The sequence below is a fragment of the Phyllobates terribilis genome, unplaced genomic scaffold (assembly GCF_046119375.1).
Source record: "Phyllobates terribilis strain yellow unplaced genomic scaffold, ASM4611937v1 Scaffold_17__1_contigs__length_24005725, whole genome shotgun sequence".
NCBI lineage: Eukaryota > Metazoa > Chordata > Amphibia > Anura > Dendrobatidae > Phyllobates > Phyllobates terribilis.
The window spans coordinates 11,128,333-11,153,044 of NW_027362777.1; the positions used below are offsets into that span (position 1 = coordinate 11,128,333).

The 24,712-nt window shown below is 45.4% G+C and overlaps 1 protein-coding gene across 1 annotated transcript in view; it reads right to left on the bottom strand.

Annotated features, from left to right (window-relative positions):
• Positions 1-504: 504 nt before the first annotated feature.
• Positions 505-24,712, bottom strand: part of LOC141176224 (uncharacterized) — a 33,364-nt gene continuing 9,156 nt past the window's right edge. Inside the window, exons 2-7 of the mRNA XM_073660209.1 lie at positions 16,260-16,409; positions 15,951-16,130; positions 15,744-15,867; positions 15,563-15,660; positions 15,275-15,365; positions 505-2,451 (exon numbers count right to left, since the gene is read on the bottom strand). Coding sequence (XP_073516310.1) covers positions 1,172-2,451; positions 15,275-15,365; positions 15,563-15,660; positions 15,744-15,867; positions 15,951-16,130; positions 16,260-16,352 — 1,866 coding nt within the window. The 5' untranslated portion in view covers positions 16,353-16,409 and the 3' untranslated portion in view covers positions 505-1,171. The remainder of the gene's footprint in view (positions 2,452-15,274; positions 15,366-15,562; positions 15,661-15,743; positions 15,868-15,950; positions 16,131-16,259; positions 16,410-24,712) is intronic.

Genomic DNA, 24,712 nt, shown 5'->3' on the forward strand with positions numbered 1-24,712 from the left:
AGCGTTTTTCAAGCGTTTATGCTGCGGAATTTCCGCAGCAGAAACGCTTGTGAAACGCTAGGTAATCCGCACCCCATGGTCCCCAAGGGGATTCCGCATGTTCTATGCACATGCTGCGGATTTTTCCGCAGCGTTTATGCTGCGTACAAAAATCCGCAGCATGTCATTTAATTTTGCGGAAGTGCAGCGGAACTCCCCCCATTGACTTGCATTGAGACGCACAGAAACCGCGACTGTACATTTTTACAAGCGGCTTCTATGCGTCTCTATGTGCGGATGGTACCCAGTTCTGGAGGAGAGGAGACTCTCATCCAGACCTGGGTACCATTGTACCTGTAATCCATGCTGTTTGCATGGATTTATACAGTGTGACCTAGTTGTCAAGCACTTTCCAAGTGATGCTATCGCCTGGAAAGTGCTTGTCAATCTGCATGCGGAAACGCATGTGAACCCGCATGTGGATCCGCATGTATTCTGCTGGAAAAACGCATGCACAATCTGCATGCGTTTTTTTCTGCCAGGGAGATGCAGAAATGCTGCAGAAATTTTCTGCTTCATTTCTGCATCGTGGGCACATAGCCTTACAGGCTGGAGCTGTCTGGCATCATGAGGGTTAAGACTGCTTCTTTTTCCACTGAGGTGAGGCAGTAATGGCTCCGGAGCAGGAAGATAAGACCTTCCATAAGAAACACTGCATACCAGACATGCTGACAGAGGTGGAGGACCTCAGATTAACCTCTGATCTCTTCTTTCTTTCCCTTATCAAAAGTCATGTTTGAGGCTGTAAATTGCTTATAATTCCCCCAAGAACACGGTCTGAAGAGAGTGCTTTCAGTGTGTGCATTCTCTTGGTGCTATGTCCAGGCCATGTCCTTCCTGTTGATGTACAATACGTCTGAAGGTGGCAATGATTGGGAGCAGGATTGTGTGATGTAACATCCTTACGGAAAAGCGAGTTGTGACACCAATGGAACGGCGCCAGAACAGGAAGTGCGTATGAGTGTTTTTATTTTAACAAGGCCAAACATGAGGAATGAGAAGGAGTTGTCCTAGTAGTGGTCACCCCCTTTATGAAGATACAATTTTCGGTTAAAAATGAAAAAGGCTTCTCCCCTGTGTGACTTCTCTGAAGTTTGTTAAGAGTTGATTTCCGTGTAAAACATTTCCCACATTAAGAACATGAAAATGGCTTCTCGTCTGTGTGAGTTCTCTGGTGACTAAAAAGTGATGATTTCTTCACAAAACATTTCCCACATTCTAAACAGGAAAAAGGTTTCTCCCCTGTGTGAGTTCTCTGGTGCTTAACCAAATCTGATTTATCTTTAAAACATTTCCCACATTTTGAACAGGAAAAAGGCTTCTCCACTGTGTGTTTTCTCTGGTGTACAGCCAAACCTGATTTCTGCCTAAAACATTTCCCACATTCTGAACAGGAAAAAGGCTTCTCCCCTGTGTGAATTCTCTTGTGCTTAACCAAATCTGATTTCTGGATAAAACATTTGCCACATTCTGAACAGGAAAAAGGCTTCTCCCCCGTGTGAGTTCTCTGGTGCATAACCAAATCTGATTTCTGGCTAAAACATTTCCCACATTCTGAACAGCAAAAAGGCTTCTCCCCTGTGTGAGTTCTGTTGTGCTTAACCAAAACTGATTTCCGGCTAAAACATTTCCCACATTCCGAACAAGAAAAAGGCTTCTCTCCTGTGTGATTTCTCTGGTGATTAACCAAATCTGATTTCTGGTTAAAACATTTCCCACATTCCGAACAAGAAAAAGGCTTCTCCCCTGTGTGATTTCTCTGGTGATTAACCAAATCTGATTTCTGGTTAAAACATTTCCCACATTCCGAACAAGAAAAAGGCTTCTCCCCTGTGTGATTTCTCTGGTGATTAACCAAATCTGATTTCTGGTTAAAACATTTCCGACATTCTGAACAGCAAAAAGGCTTCTCCCCTGTGTGAGTTCTCTGATATTTGATTAAACTTGATTTCTCTGTAAAACATTTTCCACTTTCTGAACAAGAAAATGGCTTTTCCTCTGTGTGACTTCTCTGGTGATTAACAAGATTTGATTTCTGGTTAAAAAAATTCCCACACTTGAAACAAAAAAATCTATTCTCTGATGTGTGAATGCTTTGATGTTTAAGAAAAGACTTTTCGAGGGAAAAACTATTTCCATATTCTGAACATGAAAATGGCCTCTTTGCTTTAGGAGCAATTTGTTTTTTAATGCTTATTTTGTGACTTTGATTTTCCTTAGTAGTTGGTAATGAATCAGAAGACAGGACCTGTTTCATAGGATCAGATGACAGATCTTTGCTGTGAATGGATGATGATGATGGTATATCTGGGTTAATGACATTCACTTCAATTGTATCCTGTGGGATCTCAAGATCATCTGATTTAAAAATTGAAGATGTCAGCTGTCCCTCTGATCTCCTGGTACAGTCATCTGCCAGGAATAAAACCTATTATTTATGAATAACATATCCTTAAAATTTATATTGTTGAATATTTCTGCTTAAACTCTACGTAAAAATGTACTTTATGTAAAAGTATCATTATCTACCAAGAAAACATCACAGAAAAAATCAGCCATACCAACACCAAATCAGATAACAAATGCATTAGTGTTGGTTGGGTGTACTGGGGTGCCTGTCCATGTGGGGTGCACTTATATAGTGCTGGGCAGCCTTCCTGACCTAATAGTATGGGCATCATCACTATCCTAAGCCAGACACTGCATCACACCTACCTATGTGACTGGCGTCCTATTCAAGCTTCATCTGTGTGCATCTTTAATACAAGGCAACCACCCCCTCCATGAATTGGTAGGTTTGTGAGTGGTTGCTCCATCAGTATTTTGCACCTGCGCTGCCCCCACCTTTATCATGGGGATCTGCGGCATCCTGCTAGTGCATTTCTTATATGATTTGGTGTTAGTAAGGCTGTATCTTTTTCTGTGATTTTTTTTTTAATTTTGCCCTATGTTAGCCATCATTATTCACCAAGATAATAACAGTTCACAGTCTAATAGAAAACCTCATAGGATGAACCAGTGGATCGTAGTGTTCAACTGTTTGTTCATTCTGCCTCCCAAATATGGAACAAAAAGCCACCAAACAATGTTATGCAAGTGAAATAATATCAATAAAAACTTCTACTCATCTCACAAAAAACAAGTCCCCACTCAGGTCCACCATCGGTCAATGGAAAACCAGAGGTTTCCACATCATTAGTGGCTCAAAGGCTTTTGAAAAGCAACATGGCTTCCATAAACCAATCCAGCAATATCCGCTCTCCCAAAGTCAGATCTCCCCCTCGCTTCTGAGCCTTGCAGTGCGCCCAAACCACATTTAGCATCCATGTACAGTACAGACCAAAAGTTTGGACACACATTCTCATTTAAAGATTTTTCTGTATTTTCATGACTATGAAAATTGTACATTCACACTGAAAGCATCAAAACTATGAATTAACACATGTGGAATTATATACTTAACAAAAAGTGTGAAACAACTGAAAATATGTCTTATATTCTAGGTTCTTCAAAGTAGCCACCTTTTGCTTTGATGACTGCTTTGCACACTCTTGGCATTCTCTTGATGAGCTTCAAGAGGTAGTCACCGGAAATGGTTTTCACTTCACAGGTGTGCCCTGTCAGGTTTAATAAGTGGGATTTCTTGCCTTATAAATGGGGTTGGGACCATCAGTGTGTTGTGCAGAAGTCAGGTGGATACACAGCTGATAGTCCTATTGAATAGACTGTTAGCTGCTTTTTTCTTGCCATAATACAAATTCTAAGTAAAGAAAAACGAGTGGCCATCATTACTTTAAGAAATGAAGGTCAGTCAGTCCAAAAAATTGGGCAAACTTTGAATGTGTCCCCAAGTGCAGTTGCAAAAACCATCAAGCGCTACAAAGAAACTGGCTCACATGAGGACCGCCCCAGGAAAGGAAGACCAAGAGTCACCTCTGCTTCTGAGGATAAGTTTATCCGAGTCACCAGCCTCAGAAATCGCAGGTTAGCAGCAGTTCAGATTAGAGACCAGGTCAATGCCACACAGAGTTCTAGCAGCAGACACATCTCTACAACAACTGTTAAGAGGAGACTTTGTGCAGCAGGCCTTCATGGTAAAATAGCTGCTAGGAAACCACTGCTAAGGACAGGCAACAAGCAGAAGAGACGTATTTGGGCTAAAGAACACAAGGAATGGACATTAGACCAGTGGAAATCTGTGCTTTGGTCTGATGAGTCCAAATTTGAGATCTTTGGTTCCAACCACCGTGTCTTTGTGCGACGCAGAAAAGGAGAACGGATGGACTCTACATGCCTGGTTCCCACCGTGAAGAATGGAGGAGGAGGTGTGATGGTGTGGGGGTGCTTTGCTGGTGACACTGTTGGGGATTTATTCAAAATTGAAGGCATACTGAACCAGCATGGCTACCACAGCATCTTGCAGCGGCATGCTATTCCATCCGATTTGCTTTTAGTTGGACCATCATTTATTTTTCAACAGGACAATGACCCCAAACACACCTTCAGGCTGTGTAAGGGCTATTTTACCAAGAAGGAGAGTGATGGGGTGCCACGCCAGATGACCTGGCCTCCACAGTCACCAGACCTGAACCCAATTGAGATGGTTTGGGGTGAGCTGGACCGCAGAGTGAAGGCAAAAGGGCCAACAAATGCTAAGCATCTCTGGGAACTCCTTCAAGATTGTTGGAAGACCATTTCCGGTGACTACCTCTTGAAGCTCATCAAGAGAATGCCAAGAGTGTGCAAAGCAGTCATCAAAGCAAAAGGTGGCTACTTTGAAGAACCTAGAATATAAGACATATTTTCAGTTGTTTCACACTTTTTTGTTAAGTATATAATTCCACATGTGTTAATTCATAGTTTTGATGCCTTCAGTGTGAATGTGCAATTTTCATAGTCATGAAAATACAGAAAAATCTTTAAATGAGAAGATGTGTCCAAACTTTTGGTCTGTACTGTATATGACATTACTATAGTGAGAAGAACCCACTTAATTTACGGTGTGTGTCTCCTGGAGCACAATCTGGGCACTATGTGTTGGGTAATGAAATTATATATTTGTAATTTTCACTCTCCAACATCCACTATGTGCTAATTTCCGGAAAGTGTCTGTGGAGTCAAAATAGTCACTACTCCTATAGATTATTTCACTGAGGGTTATAATTTCCAAAATGGAGTCACTTTATGGGGATTTCTACTGCTCTGGATTTCTGCAATTTGGCCACATTAGGGCTTCTGCAAATGGTGGGTCCCATCTCCTCTGGGATCTGCTCCTGCGACGTCTGCTTCTCTCGCCAGGAGCCGCCTTATTCATCCTGTAGGCGGCGCTGGTGATGGAGAAGACATCAGAACCAGAAGCTCTGGGCGGTGCAGGCTCTGTCCAGCCACTAAGATTAGGATGCCTGGGACCTGTAGTACCATCCAGTCTGGCAGTATGGTTGTGTGTGATGTCCAGCTGGAGTAATCTGCTCCCTGCTTCAGCCAACTGGAAAGCACCGCACCCTACTAAAGCTGGAAGCATATTGCCGGAAGCTGCCAGATACAGGCTTGTCCTCCTCTGGTTCAGTCCTCTGTGCTCAGCTCCCGGCTTGTGTATTTGTGTCCTGTTGTGACCTCGGCCCATTTACTGACTACTTTTGTGTGATTTTGTATTTTCTCTGACCTCCATGTTCTGACGGGGCTATCTGACTTCTTCTTGCCATCTCACACCCCAGAACATTAGGTAACACTGTAGCCCAAGCTTAGGGGGTCTCTGTCTAGGTCCAAATCCATGTAGAGGGGTTAAAGGATGATGAGCAAGGCAAACTCTGGGATCTGGAAAATGGAGTAGATAGCACCAAGCCTGTTTGTGGTAGCCATCTTTTGAGCTTCCAGGTGACAGTGAACAGTGTCCCCAATACATTGTGTCTGCACACTATCCCAGCAAAATCTGCATTCAAATAGCTAAATGTCGCTCCTTCCCTTCTTAACCTGCCATGTACCCAGACAGTAGTGTACAACTGCATACAGGGTATTGTCGGATTCAAGAGAAGTTGGAATATTATTTGCAAGGTCCTTTTGTTTCCTATTATCCTTTGTGAAGAATCTCAAAGTTATCACGATATAAAGTGACACGCGTCAGATTTGAAAAATGGGCCCAGATAGGAACACAAAACTGGCTGCAGGAAGGGGTTAAATCTGAGTATTTTGGGCACTAACTACTATAGTCAAAACTGTGAGTATAGACAATAACACATCTACTGAAATGATCAAACTCAACAGTCTCCATCAGTAAGAAGTGAGTAACTAGTGGTGAAACCTCTCTGGGGTAATTGGAGTATGGTGCTCGGTGTCTCTTGGCTAGGCATGAGCGAACATTTCAATGTTCGGTTCTGAAAAGTTCGCAGAACAAATTGATATTCGCAGAATTTATTCGTCGAACATTCGTCAAACATTTCCGAATCCCATAGGAGTCAATGGGGGGACCAAAAAAATGCATAGGGAACACCTAGAAACGGGACCAAAAGCTGCCAAAACACATCAAATTAGGTGTAGACACCAGGGAAGTGCCATCAATTACTTGAGTACAAGTACTGTAATTATTACTGTGGCAGCGAAATTTATTCAGTTGCGCTTTACATGTCAAAAGGGGTCACCGACTGGAACAACAGGAGAGAGGACTATGCCTGCGAGGGCGCACAGTCACGGACGTGGTTTGTGGATCCACTGTGCCATGGACCCCGGAGAGCCTGGAGGGGCGTGACTAAGCGAGCACCGGACTGTTCACTAGAGCCTCTGATGGTGAGGTTAGACTTGGCTCCCGATGAACGCCAGGTGCCACTCTAGGACAGACCAACGTACACACAGCTTCTGGACCCAGTAGAACAAACTAGATGGCGCTGCAGGCAGAGTCTGTATCAGGAGTGCAGCAGGCAGAGTCTGTATCAGGAGTGCAGCAGGCAGAGTCTGTATCAGGAGTGCAGCAGGCAGAGTCTGTATCAGGAGTGCAGCAGGCAGAGTCTGTATCAGGAGTGCAGCAAGGACTGGTACACAACCTTACACAACTTAGACTGCAGAACAGGAAGGTTCCACTACAGCCAACCCAATAGATGGAGACCCAATCAGGATTCCCCACATTTAAAAAAATTAGTGGCAGACGTCAGCAAAGTGGCATCAATTTCACTACTGTTGAAATAGTGTAAATAAGACCCACACCTCTTCCAGTACAGCCAACCCAAGAGATGGAGACCTAACCAGGAGTGTTCACATTGCCCTAAATGAGGGCCTAACACCACCGAAGTGGCATAAATGTCATCAGACTACAAGTAGTTTAATGCAGACCCATACCTGTCCCACTACAGCCAACCCAGGAAATGCAGAAGGGGTTTACATTTAAAAAAATAGGGCCTAAGATCACCATTTCCGTGGTCAACAGATTGGAGAATGTGGAGTTCAACCTCTTAGCTTTGTCGAGTGTGGGATGAAACAGTCTTTTACGTGACCACAACAGCGGGATTGAGGGCTGGCTGCAGTGCTGAGAAAGGGCAGAGAACGGTGAAACGGACAAACCGATAGACCGTGAGTGAGGTGCATGCGGAGATGTTACGGTGGATTGAGAAAAGTGTGGTGTGCTCAGAGAAACAAACACAGCAGGCATGTCCGCTTCACTTACAGCTGACGGGCTGTCACTCAGCCTAACTGCAGCGGCTATACAGCTGGTTCTGTCGGACACCTGCGTGACACAACTTGACACGGTAACAGAGGAGGAGGAAGAAGCAGTAGAGGTGTTTGATGGGGCGGCTGATGGTTGCTTTTTGAAAATCAGTTTAGAGTTTATTATGTTTGCGTACCCATTTGGGGAGAACAATATCTGCACCAAATGCTCAATTTCACTACATTCACTCCATAACTATAGAAATGCATGGAGACCAAAACCGCTTCCACTACAGTCAACCCAATGGATGGAGACTCATTCAGGATTCCCCACATTTCCAAAAATTAGCGGCCCACATCTCATCCAGTACAAACGACCCAAGAGATGGAGACTTAACCAGGAGTGTTCACATTGCCCTAAATGAGGGCCTAACACCACAGAAGTGGCATCAATTTCACTAGAGCATAAGTATTGCAAAGGAGGCCAAAACAATAGATGGAGACCCAATCATGATTCTCCATATTTCAAAAGATTAGTGGCAGACACTAGCAATGTCTAATCAATTTCACTAGAGTAGAAATAGTGTAAATAAGACCCACACCTCTTCCAGTACAGCCAACCCAGGAGATGGAGACCTAACCAGGAGTGTTCACATTGCCCTAAATGAGGGCCTAACATCACCGAAGTGGCATCAATGTCATCACGAGCTGGTGCAAAAAAATGTGTGAAAGGACTCCCAGAAATTGCTTCTGCCACTTACTCTGCTGCTGTTTCTAATATTTTGGCGTTGACAAGCTGACGTGCCGGAGGTTGAAAGACTACAGCTGCGATGCAAACTGTGTGCCTCACTGTTACCTTGGGGAAAACCTCTATTAAGGTTGCTTAAAAGCTTGTTTCGATACTCCAACATAAGTGGGTCCCTTTCCAGGGCGGGAAGCATCTGGCAAAATTGACTCTTATAACGTGGATCTAACAGAGTGACAACCAAGTAGTCAGCATTATTTCGAATCCTAGCTATACAGGGATCATGTTGCATCAAGAAGGTATTTATATGTCGGGCTCTTCCAGGAGGTCCAAAGCCAGGCTGTATTGCGGGCTGCGTAGCACTGATGCTTGTTTCCTACGTACCCTCCAGAAAACCACGTTCAAACAAGAGGGGATGATTATCCTCTTCATCCTCTGACAGCTGCTCGCCCATCACCTCTTCCTCCTCCATTAGTTCTTCGGCTCTTGCACCTTCACTAACAGTTTGCCTGGTATCACCAAACCCTCTTGATAGCTGTAATCCAGCATCACTTGGCATCCGCCTATGTGAGGACAGTCTGGAAATTTGAGACATTGGTATCCCTTCCGCATCCTCCTCTTCTTCTGGGGTCAGCACCTCCTGCCGCAGGTTATTCAAAGTTTGCTCCAGCATGTACAGTACAGACCAAAAGTTTGGACACACCTCATTTAAAGATGTTTCTGTATTTTCATGACTATGAAAATTGTACATTCACACTGAAGGCATCAAAACTATGAATTAACACATGTGGAATTATATACTTAACAAAAAAGTGTGAAACAACTGAAAAGATGTCTTATATTCTAGGTTCTTCAAAGTAGCCACCTTTTGCTTTGATGACTGCTTTGCACACTCTTGGCATTCTCTTGATGAGCTTCAAGAGGTAGTCACCGGACATGGTTTTCACTTCACAGGTGTGCCCTGTCAGGTTTAATAAGTGGGATTTCTTGCCTTATAAATGGGGATGGGACCATCAGTTGTGTTGTGCAGAAGTCTGGTTACACAGCTGATAGTCCTACTGAATAGACTGTTAGAACTTGTATTATGGCAAGAAAAAAGCAGCTAAGTAAAGAAAAACGAGTGGCCATCATTACTTTAAGAAATGAAGGTCAGTCAGTCCGAAAAATTGAGAAAACTTTGAAAGTGTCCCCAAGTGCAGTTGCAAAAACCATCAAGCGCTACAAAGAAACTGGCTCACATGAGGACCGCCCCAGGAAAGGAAGACCAAGAGTCACCTCTGCTTCTGAGGATAAGTTTATCTGAGTCACCAGCCTCAGAAATCGCAGGTTAACAGCAGCTCAGATTAGAGACCAGGTCAATGCCACACAGAGTTCTAGCAGCAGACATCTCTTCAACAACTGTTAAGAGGAGACTTTGTGCAGCAGGCCTTCATGGTAAAATAGCTGCTAGGAAACCACTGCTAAGGACAGGCAACAAGCAGAAGAGACTTGTTTGGGCTAAAGAACACAAGGAATGGACATTAGACCAGTGGAAATCTGTGCTTTTGGACTGATGAGTCCAAATTTGAGATCTTTGGTTCCAACCACCGTGTCTTTGTGCGATGCAGAAAAGGTGAACGGATGGACTCTATATGCCTAGTTCCCACCGTGAAACATGGAGGAGGAGGTGTGATGGTGTGGGGGTGCTTTGCTGCATTTATTTTTAAACAGGACAATGACCCCAAACACACCTCCAGGCTGTGTAAGGGCTTTTTGACCAAGAAGGAGTGTGATGGGGTGCTTCGCCAGATGACCTGGCCTCCACAGTCACCAGATCTGAAGCCAATCGAGATGGTTTGGGGTGAGCGGGACCGCAGAGTGAAGGCAAAAGGGCCAACAAGTGCTAAGCATCTCTGGGAACTCCTTCAAGATTGTTGGAAGACCATTTCCGGTGACTACCTCTTGAAGCTCATCAAGAGAATGCCAAGAGTGTGCAAAGCAGTCATCAAAGCAAAAGGTGGCTACTTTGAAGAACCTAGAATATAAGACATATTTTCAGTTGTTTCACACTTTTTTGTTAAGTATATAATTCCACATGTGTTAATTCATAGTTTTGATGCCTTCAGTGTGAATGTACAATTTTCATAGTCATGAAAATACAGAGAAATATTTAAATGAGAAGGCGTGTCCAAACTTTTGGTCTGTACTGTATATGACCGGAATAGTGATGTTGATGATGGCATCGTCAGTGCTAACCAGTTTAGTACCCATTTCAAAACCGTTCAGAAGGGTGCAGAGGTCCTTAATCTGTTCCCACTCCGCAAACGTGATATGCTCCAAGTCCGTACTGCGTTGCCCCAAGCTATACGTCATGACATACTGCGCCAGAGCTCGTTGCTGCTGGCACAGTTGCTGCAACATGTGCAGAGTGGAATTCCACCGCGTCGGCACATCGAAGATCAACCTGTTAACTGGCACAGACAAAGACCTCTGTATCGATGCAAGTCGATGAAATGAGGGGTGCGAACGGCGGAAGTGAGCACACAGCTTCCGTACTTTGTGAAGCAGCTCATCCAGGTCAGAATAGTGGCGGAAAAATCGCTGTACCACCAGGTTGAGGACGTGAGCCATGCAAGACACGTGTGCGAGCTTGCCTAGGCCTAGGGCCTCTAACAGGTTCGCACCGTTATCGCACACAGCCTTCCCTGGTTCTAGGTTCAGCGGAGACAGCCATTGCTCAAACTGAGCCTGGAGAGCAGCCCACAACTCTACACCTGTATGACTGCGATCTCCAAAGAATATTAATTTGAAGACTGCATGATTATGGAGAGCCCTGACTGCGCAGTACGGAGGTGGTGTGTATTCGCTCCGCACCTTGGAACGCGTGTCTTGTTAAGGCAGAGGTTGAGTGCGCAGGTGGAGGCCCTAGAGGAGGTGGAGGACGCAGAAGCAGCGGAGTAAGTGGGAAATACAGAGGTTTCTTCTGCAAGCTTTGGGAATTGCAAGATTTGTGGAGCAGCTCCTTCCCCGCTTGCCCCCACAGCCACCAGAGTCACCCAGTGCCCAGTCAGCGAGATGTAACGCCCTTGGCCTTGCTTACTCATCCAGGTGTCTGTGGTGAAATGCACCCTGGCACACATAGATTTAGACAAGGAACGGGTGATGTTGTCTGCGACATGTTGGTATAGCGTAGGCACAGCTTTCTTAGAGAAGTAATGGTGACTGGGCAACTGGTACTGGGGGACTGCGACGGACATCATTTTTCAGAAACCGTCTGTATCTACCAGGCGCAAAGGCAGCATTTCCGTGGCCAACAGATTGGAGATGGTGGTGTTCAACCTCTTAGCTTTGTCATGCGTAGGATGAAACAATCTTTTACGTGACCGAGGGCTGGCGGGACCGAGGGCTGGCTAAGGTGCTGACAGAGAGCGGAGTATGGTGAACCAGAAAAACTGGTGGAGTGTGAGTGAGGTACAGATGTTACGGTGGATTGAGAAACATGCGGTGTGTTCGTTGAAACGAACACAGCAGGTGTGTCTCCTTCCATTACAGCTGAAGGGCTGTCACTCAGCATGACTGGAGCAGGTAAAGAACCAGAGTTTCTGCGATGGGAGACCTGCGTGACAATACTTTTCACGGTAACAGAGGAGGAGGAAGAAGCAGCGGATGCGTTTGATGGGGCAGATGATGGTTGTTGAGGTGTGCCGGTTCGCATTTCAGCGCAGTAAGATTCCCAGTGTAAAGAATGTTGTTTGAGCATGTGAATGTTCATGCATGTAGTAGTCAAATTTTTGCAGTTTTTCCCTCTACTGAGTTGTTTTATAGCAAAGTTTGCAGAAAACGTGAGTTGGCTCATCCTTTTGCACTGACAAAAAAGGCCCATATAAAGCAACCCTTGCTGCCCCTGCGAGCTGCAGAGCCATGACCGCTGCTGGCCACAGCCACGGTTGTGGCTAAGGATGCAGTGCTCCTCGTGCTTGCATCACTCCATGTTTGTGCCGTAGGGCGAAATGTAACCTCCTCGTCTTCCTCCTCCACCTCCTCTGATGAGCTACTCGGCTGCGTGACTCCGGGTTCACACCAAGTAGGATCTTCAACCTCGTCATCATCCAATGTGTTATCCCATTCCTCGCCCTCAGAGTGACCCCTCTCCTCTTGTTGCCCTGACAGCACAGTACAGTCCACATGAGCCTCAGGTATCTGAGTCTCAAAGGGATCACCTCCCTCCCCTGCGGTTAACGTCTGGTGACGAGGGCCAGGAACCTGCTCGGACCCTACTTCATCCTGACCCGAATCCAAGCTAAAAAAAATTTGGGCATCGATGTAGATGCTTTCCTCCTCTTTCCTCTGTGACTGTTTGGAGTACACTTCTGATGCCAATGGTGTAGAATGGGTGAAAAGTATCTACAGACTCATCCATCTGTCGTTCGCTACAGTCAGTTGGGCAGTTGTGACGTGGTGCTTTCACTAACATTACCACGTACCCCAAGTACACCTTGAACACCAAGCCTATTCCCCATTCCACCACGCCCTCTCTTTTTCCCATTCATGTTGGTCAGATACAGTGGTAGGAGCACGCAATTAACTAAAGAAAAATAAGTTTTTTCCTGTGCAATAACACAGCACACACCTGAATTTCAACGACACTAAATGACAAGTTAAGATATGGCCTGCCGTATAAGGTTACTAACAGACAAAAGAAATTTGTTAGTGTGCATGAGGCCGATAAAACCTACAAGATATTCTCCAAACAATTTCAAACTGAGATGTCCCCTACTGTATTACTTTAGGAACAGAAGAATTATTTTTTTGAATGAGGATGAGGCCAGTATGACATAGAATATATGCTCCTAAATATTTAAAACTCAGATCTAGCCAGCTGTATCACTTTAATCAGAGCAAAAAATATTTTTGGGTTACTCTGCATAAGCTCTGCGTCCAGCTGACTTTGAAAGCCACTGACGTAGTAGCTGGCTTATAGCACGGTATGACTTTTGGCACAGGAAAAAATATTTTTTGGACTGGGCGTAGCAAGAGGAAAAATTTATTTTTTTACTCTGAAACCAACTGAAGTTCAACTCCACTAAAATAGTATCTGACACTAAAAAAAACTTTAGTGCACACAGCTTTCAATATCACAATAGCAACAGAAAAAAACAGATTTTGTGCTCTGCAATAAGAAGCTCTGCAGACTGTGCAGAGCACAATTTCAACCCCACTAAATGAAAAGGTGCGCTGCGCTTGCTTGATCACATTAGCAAGTGCAAAAAAAGATTCAAGGTATACTAAGCCATGGAGCTCTATACCAGCGGTGCACAGTACTATTGTATGGCATGGGCCCTCCGTTTCTGTCAGAATCTCAGTACATGCACAAGAACACCAAAAATGTGCTGCCCCCAGCGGTTGCAGAGGTACACAGGCCAGGAATTATCTACACTATCTGACTACCACACAAGCGCCCATCTATCTAGCTAATATCTCTCATTACACAGAAGAACACTGAGCTGCGTCTGTCTCCAGCAGTGACATGGACATAATGGCGCTAAGGGAACATGGCCGCTTTTTATATTGAGAGGACATGTGATTTCTGCAGCCAATTGTAGAAGCCCTTATGTCTGGACAGTGAAGATGATTCCTGCGATATGATTGGCTGGCCGCGCTTTCCTCAGTTAAAGTTACCGCCCACAGGAAAAAAAACAAAAAAACAGTGCGCCACTGATCTGACCTGTTCTAAGTTCTCCAAAGCCCCCACACTCACCTGGCACATGTCACCACCCATCATACACTTGCACTATGCTAACAAAACGCCGTGATTGCCCCTCATTCATCTAACTTTTTCGATTTTAAGAAAATTTGCTCGCCTTTGCGATCTTGAATCCGAATGTGCCATATTCGTGCCGTATTTGAAACTTTAAAACATTTGCCGAACAAATTCGCTCAACACTACTCTTGGCAATCTAAACTATCATAAGGGCCAATATTTTCTGTCAGATGAGTTTCAAGAAGAAATATTACACATTCAAAGAGAACTTTTTATAATACTGCAGAGCTGAGGTGTCTTAAATTTTGCCAGAAACACGTTTAGATGTATCCCCAACCTGTATGATCTTTTAATCTTTTTTCAATAAATTGAGGATTTTAATTATTCTTGGGACTCACCATAACTAATTTTCTTATGTGAAGCCTTAAGTCACGGCTATTGGTTGGAGACCCACAGCATTGCAAAACGGACTGAGTTACACTAATATGACACGGTGAGGCTGCCTTTTTTGTTTATTTGTCTTAAATTTAGCTTAGAGATATATCATGGCACAGGTGCAATGTTTTTTTTGTTTAGTTTATCACAATCCTGTTTGAAGTTAGTTGGTTTTAAAAGAAATTTACACTTGGCCCTCACCGCACATTTAATGTTGTAGATCATAAAAGTGAAGTTTGGCCAGAGAGACTGGACCTGGTCTTGTAGGGACCATATGAGCACATTCAGCAGCACAGAAGGGAGAGAAGGTAGATTCATCCAATAAGATATCAGGGTTCTAGGAAGCCAACAGCATCATTACCCTCCGCTTTCTCTTACGGCCCATCATAATAATTTTCTTCAAGTGATTTTCTGGCTTTGTGGTTTACAGATCTGGGCAGGTAACGGTCAAAGTCTCCTAATCACAGGGAGGAGGTGGAAAATCCAGGTTGTAACTTCTATGGAAAAGGGTTCAATGGCCAAAATCATTTGAACAGTTTTGGGTGGAAGAGAATGTTGTGGTTTAGAGGCAAAATGGTGATCACACGATTGTGATACAGCCGGACTACACCACTGATAAAGCAGCCACAGCCTGTGACTGAGAAGAATCTGTGACTTTTCTGCATTTAGTGGTTACTACTCACCTGGGTAGTCACATGTAGGAATCTCCTCTTTACACCGCTCATCACCCCTCACATATGCCTCTATAGTATTAATATGGGTCAGATCTTCACCCTGAAACAAGTATTGTAAAAGTCACAAACAGATGAGAAGTCCCATCTATGATCAGCTCTAATCCTGCCATCTCCACCGTTCTCATTACACAAGTATAAAACATATAATACTGGTGGATAAAACAAGACTGAGCACAAGACCTTCACAGCCATCTACACATCATAGGGGAGATCTCATGACACCTTCTCTCCATCTACCTGATGGTCCTGAGGAACATTGGGGTCTTCTTGTTTACAGTCCTGTGGAAGAAGAGGATAGGGACATCTGTCTGGTGTCGTCCTCTTACTGGATATATCTGGAAGAAACACATACAGGGACTGAATTCATTCTTTACATACAGATAATTATAGGCCGTGTGTATTTAGTCCTGTCTATTACCTGGTGATGTGAGGGGCTGGGGAACCTCCATCATGACGTCTTTGTACAAATCTTTGTGTCCTTCTAAATACTCCCACTCCTCCATGGAGAAGAAGACAGCGACATCCTGACACCTTATAGGAACCTGACACATACAATGATACAGTCATCCCCCCGATCCCTTCATAGCGTTACTGTATAATGTCCCAGCATTCCCAGCAGTGTCACCTCTCCAGTCAGCAGCTCAATCATCTTGTAGGTGAGTTCTACGATCTTCCGGTCATTGAAGTCATCATGTATGAAGGGGTGAGATGGAGGCCCTGTGATTGGGCTCAGGGGTCTTCCCCATCCCTCAGACACAGGGTCCTGACAGTGCTCACTAGAGGTCTTCTTCACTACTGTGTAATCCTGGTTATGGAAAGACACATTAATAAATCTCCCTCCAGACATTTCCAGAGTCCTCACCTCTCCAGTTCTGTCCATCTGTTATTCCCATAGATAAGAATGATGTAATGTGACGTCATCAGAATCTCTCACCTCTCCAGTAAGACGGAAGAGGATCTCTAGGGTGAGGTGTAATATCCTCTCTGCTATCTTATCTCTGTCCATATCCATCTTTGATGGGTCCATAAGGAAAATTATCTTAAATAGAAAATCTTCACTGAGAGGATTTGATATTGTAGGGACCTGAATGAGAAGATGATGAGCCGATGTAACATCATAAAAATCCTGTGTAATAATACAATTACTGGAGATAATAAGGGGAAACATATGAGGAGATTTATTATTTTACAGTATTTCGTTTTCTGCTTTACATCTAGTAATAAAACCTATATATTTTAGGCCACAGCCAACAAGCAGTTTCTTCCTTGGAGTCTGCAGCTGAACACGTTTCTCATAGACTCATCTTCCATAACGTTAATTCTCGTCTCATTTACTGACACTAGAATCAGCATTAGCAATACTGCAGGAGATATTCATTACACGTGACATGAGAAATAACTACTTCATGATGAGGACGACATCTTCATCTTCTACTACGGCTCTAGAAACATATTTAGCCAGATTTCTTCACTGACTACATCTCCACCGGCCGTCTATATGAATGTTTCCCGTCTTTCCGGACTGTAATCTTCTATCACGTTAGATCTCATGTCTGATTCACACACAGAAGTTTGAGGCTTTTTCTTCTTATAGTTTTTTTCTGATTTATGGCCATAGTAAACATGCATTTATGTGCTGCATGGATACCAACTTAAACCAAGCTCAAATTCTGTGTTTTTTTCACGGGCACCATAGTGGTCCTGTGGGCTGCTGCTATGGATGATACACCCCTAAATATCCAACTATCATATGGTAAAAATCTCATAGGTCCTGTATTTATTAGTATCTGCATGAAGAATGGGGCTAAGTGAGTATTTATTAAAGGGAATCCACTCCAACGACTACCCCACGGCCAGCAAGCATCAGAATCTTCACTGAATAAAAAGCCATTTCACAGCAAACAGACCTCTAATATGAGGCATTCAGGTATGTATAGAGTCACATTTCTATCACCTGTATGCCAATATTAGAGGTCAGATAAGTCCCAGGGGGTGATAGATTTCCTTTAATCAGCCGTGGGGTAATGATAAAATCAGATATGTATCAAAGTATTGTAAGGTGGCTAATGGTTGCGTAGTCGATGGGAGGTATGTGTCACAGAGATGGCAGGTCTCTGTGATGTAACCTGGAGTGTTTCTCTAGGGCACATAAGCACTAAGAGGATCGTTTGGTGCACCTGGGAGCCGGGTTACGGGTAGCTAGGAGAGAATGGGCGGGTCCAGCTACCCACATACCTCACATCTGGGTGTGGTTAACAGCCTATAAAATGGAGGCTGTTGTTTGGCACATGGTCTGTGTGTTTGGAGGGAGAAGGCCTCCTGTGTGTTTGTCTTCAGACCAAGCCAGGACACTAGACGCTACCCCAGATTGCATGCCACACAAGCCTGGCTGAGCAGAGACCTGCTAAGGACATTTACTTTGTTTGCCTGATCTAAAACATGCCTCCTGTTTTCCTCCACTCACACAAGTGAGTAAAACCTCTACAATTGGTGTTAGACTTGTGGGCAGCGTTACAAGCAGAGACGTGTGACTGCTACAGCATAGACTGCATGCCCTGGGTGAAGTCTGTTGCAAGCCAGCAAGCATCACTAGACAAAATGGAGGACCTGCTGAAACACCTGGTTCAGTCGCAGCAGCATCAACAGGAGACCAACAGACTGTTGTTACAGCAGATCCAGCAGCACTAGCAGAAACAACGTCAGCAGATGCAGCTTCTGGCAACCGCCATCCAGGACAGGATGAGCGCTCCAACCCCAGGTGCGACTGATGACTCCCATGTCCGGAAGGCGGTATGATGGGCTTTGCAGAAAATGACCCCGGGAGATGGCGTTGAGGCCTTCGTGATGGTGTTTAAAAAGGTCGCCGAGAGGGAGAAATTTCAACAAGAGCAGTGGGCAGAGGTACCGGTGCCATACTTGACGGGAGAGCCCCAGAAGTACACCTAGTAGGCATAGTATGATTTAGCTTTGCAGGACGCCCTATTTAGCTTCGCATAGTACGCCCTATCTAGCTTTGCATAGTACGCCCTATCTAGCTTTGCAGGACGAAAAAGAGTATGGCAAGCTAAAAGCTGAGATTGTCGCGCGCTTGGGGGTAACAATGACTATCAGGGCACAGCAGGTTCGTACCACCGGAACAGACCACCTCGCTCCCAAATGTTTGACCTGTTGCACCTGGTCCAGAAGTGGCTGCAGCCGGAGTCGTCAATGCCTGCGCAGATGGTAGAGTGGATGGTGATGGACCGGTTTGTGCACTCCATGCCGAGGCCCATACAGCCTTGGGTTGCCCAGGGTGATCCCCAGAATGCGGATGAACTGGTCGGACTGGTCGAGAGATACCAGGGGGTTGAAGGCTCCTTGGGAAGGCTTCCCTCTCCATACTGGGAGTCCCAACAGGGGGTGGAGGCCCAAAAGGCGGTGAGACTTCCAAGGCCCAAAGGGACGAGGGAGGTGGTGCCCAAGGTCCATATGGGTGATGTTTGCTGGAGGTGCCACCGCCAAGGGCATATAGCCGCCTGTTGTCCCCTGAACCTTGAGCCGATGGACTGCAGTATAGGACATCGTTGTTCATATTATGCTTATCCAGCCTGCAGTGTGAACGGTCTACCCAGTGAGGGGCCACAAGCATGTCCCGTGAAGGTGAACGAACAGGAGGTAACGGCACTACTAGACTCGGGGAGTCTGGTGACCCTTATGAGGGCCACCGTTCCTCTACAAATGATCCGTGGGAAAAAAGTCGTAGTTCAGTGCAGTTATGGTGATGCTAAGGACAACCCATGGCCAGAGTGGACATTGAAACGGCCTACGGTACTGAGTCCCACAAAGTCGGCACCATTCTGGACTTGTTGCACCCTATTATTATAGGCTGGGACTTTTGTTTGTTTTGGGATCTGTGGGGGGTAGGGTTCTGGGTTCGCAGGCTAAGATAAGAAAACCGTTAACCCTAATGAGGTATTACCACACCCAGAGTCAGACAGGTTTCCCTTTTGTGTCCTTGTGGGGGATGAGGAGGTAGTGCCCCCTGTGTCTGCCATTCCGGAGTTAGGGGTGACCGACCAGCGAGAATTTTGGGTCTGCCCAACATAGGGACCTAACTCTGAAGGAAGCCTTTACTAATGTCACTGTTATAAATGGGGTTGCACAGGAGCCGAGGCTAACAGAAGGTTTCCCCATTTTATTATGAGTGGGGAGTTGTCGTAGTGGGTTAAGAAAGTGAGGGAGGAGTGTGTGGAGCAGTTAATAGTGCCAGGCCCCTTTACAAGGAAGGTGTTGGACATGACCCATTCACATGTTTTGGGGGGACATCAGGGAGTGGAAAAAACACAGGAACGGATCATGCAAAGGTTCTATTGGCCTGGATGTCACCGGGAAATATTTAAGTATTGCAGGTCTTGCCCTACGTGCTAGTTAACCACCCACACCTCTCGCTTTCGAAGTCCCCTTGTGCCATTGCCCATTACTGAAGTGCCGTTCGAAAGAATTGCTATGGACTTTGTCGGTCTCCTGGTTGAATCTGCTCATGGGCATCAATATATATTGGTTATCCTGGACTATTCCACACGCTACCCTGAATCGATTCCACTGAGAAACTCCTCCGCAAAAAGTAAAACCTATGAGTTGGTCCACGTTTTTTCCCCGAACAGGCTTACCAAAGGGAGATACTCACCGACCAGGGAACTCCCTCTATGAGTAAGGTGATGAGGGAGTTATGCAAAGCCCTTCAAATCTCCCAACTGAGGACTTCAGTATACCATCCTCAGACAGATGGCTTAGTCGAAAGGTTTAACAAGAATCTGAAGAGTATGCTGAGGAAGGCAATAGAAAGGGATGGTAGAGACTGGGACTGTAGGATATCTGTTGTTCTCTAACCGAGAGGTTTCACAGGCCTCTACGGGGTTTTCGCCATTTGAACTCCTGTATGGCGGACATTCGTGGGGTCTCCTGGATGTCACAAAGGAAACCTTGGAAGCCGAGGTCACGCCCCACAAGAGCGTCATCGAGAATGTTGCTCTGATGCAGGAGAGGATTGCGAAGGTGATGCCCATTGTAAAAGAACATCTCCTCCAGGCACAAGAAGCTCATGCCAGAGTCTACAACCAGTTAGCCAGAGTGAGGCAATTCAATCCGGGAGACAGAGTCCTCGTGCTAATTCCTACGATGGAAAGTAAGTTCTTGGCCAAGTGGCAAGGGCTGTATGAGGTGGTGGAAAAAGTGGGTGAAGTGAACTACAAGGTTCATCAACCGGGACGATGTAAGGTGCACCAGATATACCACGTCAATCTCATCAAGCCGTGGCAAGACAGAGAGGCTGTGGAAGCTCCATGCTTGCTGGGCAAGCCAGAAGGTGATGTTGGAAGAGTCGCAATAGTGGAAACGCTAACGAAGGCCCAGAAACAGCAGTGTCGGGAGTTGATGCAGAAGAACCGGGATCTGTTCTCGGAATTACCGGGATGCACAAGTATCATAGAACACGAGGTTCTGACGGAGCCTCATGTGCGGGTAAACTTGAAGCTCTATCAAATACCTGAGGCCCAACGAGAGTTGATCTCCAAAGAGGTAGCTTGAATGCTGATGCTCGGTGTCATTGAAGAATCCAAGAGCGGTTGGTCGAGCCCGATCGTCTTGGTCCCAAATCCCGATGGTGAGTGGAAATTCTGAAACGACTATCGGAAGTTGAATGAGGTCTTCAAATTTGACACATATCCCATGCCACGCGTCGATCAGCTGATCAAGAGGCTTGGGCCAGCAAGGCACATAACCACCTTGGATCTGATGAAGGGATATTGGCAGATCCCCCAATGGCACAAGTAGACAAAGAAGATTGCGTTTTCTACACTTGACGGATGCTTCCAGTATGTCCGGATGCTATTTGGACTGCAGGGGGCCCTTGCAACCTTCCAGAGTCATGGATCGCATCCTTGCATCCTATAAGAAATATGGCGCAACATACCTGGACGATATTATTATCTTCAGTCCAGACTGGTAAAGTCATCTGGAAAAAATCCAGGCTGTGTTTGATGCTCTGAGGAAGGTGGGGTTTTCAATAAACCAGAAGAAATGTAACATGGGGAAAGAAGAAGCCAAGTACCTCAGATATGTAGTGGGTAGAGGCGAGATAAAACCCCAAATTACTAAAGTAGAAGCAATCCAAAATTAGCATAGACCGCTGTCGAAAAAGCAAGTCAGAGCCTTCCTGGGAATCGTGGGATACTACAGGAAATTCATCCCAAACTTCACCATGATGGCCGCACCCCTGACTGACCTCTTTAAAGGGACAAAATCAGCCATGGCCAACTGGACTGCAAAGGCGGATACGGCCTTTCAAGAGACTCTGGCTCTGTGTAATCAACCGGTCCTGGTTGCCCCGGACTTCAATAAAGAGTTTATATTCCAGAAAGATGCCTCAGATGTCAGTTTAGGAGCAGTCCTTTCCCAGGAGATACACGGGGAGGAGCACCCTGTCATCTACCTGAGTAGAAAGCTGTACTCCTGCGAGAAAAATTATTCGGTCATAGAGAAGGAATGCTGGGCTATAAAGTGGGCGGTGGACACTTTACGGTACTATCTGTTAGGTTGAAAATTTAGATTACTATCCGACTATGCCCCACTCGGATGGATGAGGGGTCACCCTCTTGTTTTTAGCCCTACAGGACTTCTACTTCCATGTAGAACATAGAGCATGGAAGCTACATGGTAATGTCCATGCTCTCTCGAGAATCCCCTGTCTGGTAGTAGAAGGTGCCAAGTCCCGCGGCTTTAGGCAGAGGAGATATGTAAGGTGGCTATTGGTCGCGTAGTCGATGGGAGGTATGTGTCACAGAGATGGCTAGTCTATGTGATGTAACCTGGAGTGTTTCTCTAGGGCACATAAGCACTAAGAGGATTGTTTGGTGCACCTGGGAGCCGGGATATGGGTAGCTAGGAGAGAATGGGCGGGTCCAGCTACCCACTTACCTCACCTCTGGGTGTGGTTAAAATGAAGGCTGTTGTTTGGCACATGGTCTATGTGTTTGGAGGGAGAAGGCCTCCTGAGTATGTTTGTCTTCAGACCAAGCCAGGACACTGGACGCTACCCCAGCTTGTGTGCCACACAAGCCTGGCTGAGCAGACACATGCTAAGGACATTACTTTGTTTGCCTGATCTAAAGGCTATTTGCTTTTCTGTTTGGCTTCTGGGTTTATGAAGCAATAAACCCACATGAACTTTTAAAGGAACATGCCTCCTGTTTTCATCCCGTTGTGCCCAAGTGAGTAAAACCCCTACAATATGTATAAAGAAAGGGTATGGTACTCAAAGAATGTTTCAATAATCCGCCACAAAGCGTTTTCCCAACAGGTTCATTAGGAGGCTTGATACAGGGATGATAATTCATGATGTTTAGCATAGTGTGCCTAATAGCCAGGTGTCCATGTTTAAATATCCCACTTCATCCAAAACCCCAGAATAGTAGGCCCATTCCAATTCCTAGAGGTGAATTGTCACAGGATATACTGTACCACGCCTACGCTACTTCTCATGAGCAAGAGGTTCGATAATGTCCATCACCTAGTGTGCATGTTGGGAAGTGACGTGCTTTACGCTGAAAAGCCAGATAAACTGATTGCCTCTGCGCCACTCGTACCTGTGACTGCGCGTGCCCGTAGTTATCATTCCACGACGGAGCACATCCAGGATCATTGTCCACAAATGCGCATGCCCAGATGTCTGCGTTCCACACCGGAGCGCATATGATATTGGAGTGCATTCCACCAACAGAAAAATCCTCTTTCTGAGATCAGTATCATGGAAGACTAAAAACAAGTGTTATAGCAGAAGATGGAGTCCCTCAAGTTTAAAGGCCCCATCTATGCTATATAAGTCTGACAGTTATTTTAGGTCAAAACAACAGCTAGCTGAAATGTTCCTTCTTGTATCAATAGCGTGTCCTTGCTAAGAAGATAAAGTGTCCTCCTTGGCCAGATGTTTCTTCTTGTAGCAATAATGTGTTCTTGCAAGAAGATAAAATGGCCTTGCTAACCAGATACGTCTAATTAAATATTTTAAAGCATACAGAAACTAGCTTTTTTAGCTTGTTCAGCTAAACTGTATAATCGAACCATATATGGCAAATCCGTTTCCTGCATTCAGGGTGTATATTAGCCCTGTGTTTTGTAATAAAGTTTAGAGTATGTTTAGACACAAACATCCTGTCCTGTGTCTTCATTCTCTCCGATATCGTAATCCAAAGGATAGAAGACCAAGAATGCAGTGACGACAGATGGCGCCTCGAAAAGGGACCTTGAGTTAATCTACCCAGGGGTGCTCGACCGGTCCGAGACGTGGGACGAGTGAAGCTCTCTGTTGGTGATATATACAGCGCTGAGGTAAGAATAACTGTTATATTCTACCTAATTATATCACTGCATAGAAGAGACTCCCTCACCCCCGAGCGGTCGGCTCCCCAGGTAATTCACAGATTGTCTGGCTCAGGTCCCTTTGAACCAGTAGAATCCCCTCAAATAAATTGACAGTCCTGTCTTCTATCCTTTGGAGAATTTAAGAATGAAAGTATGGATCCGATGATTGTGTTGTGGATGTGTCCCGGGATTGATGTTTTTGGTCTGTTTTTCTGGTTGGCGTATAAGTCCTAGAGAGGCTAGTAGTGGAATGGTTCAGAAACCTTTGTGGCCCATTGTCTAAGTGACCATTGTCTAAGTGACTGAGGAGTCTTTTCTAGGTGAGGAGAACCGAAAAAATGGGGAACCAAAATGCCAAGGAAGGCATTATAGCCAAAGACTTAGTGGTACGCAGAGAAGGGAAACAGGCACTGACTGGAATTGACAAAATATTGTGTAAAGCGGGATTGAATGAGAATGGAGAGATGAATGGAGAGAAACGGAAATCCTTCTTTAACTCCTATCATGGATGGCTGAAAGATAAGGGTCTGTTAGGGACAGTAGATGTATGGATGATGCATGCGCTTATTTTGAAGGAAAGATTGAAAAATTAGGAGACGGACGTTACAGACTGACAAAAACCGGAATGACAGATTTTCCTCCCTGTCCGCTCCCGACGTCACCCCCACCCCAGTATCAGAATTTTCAGGAACCTAAATGTTGGGTTTGCCCCAGATGTGGACAGCAGAACCCCTTGACAGTAGACATCTGTGTGGCATGTGGAGGACCGAGACCCCACCCAGCTAGACAATTCCCAATGAGGACGGTAGTTGTGCCGGGAGCACCGGGAGCAGTAGCAGCAGCAGCAGCAGGGGGGGATGCAGTGGTTCCAGGTCAGGAAGCTCGTACAATGTTAATGTATAGACCATGGAGTCCTTCAGAGCAGTTGGCACTGATCTCCCAGCTGCCAGACCCATCCCATCTTTCGCTAGAATGATCACCACCATACAG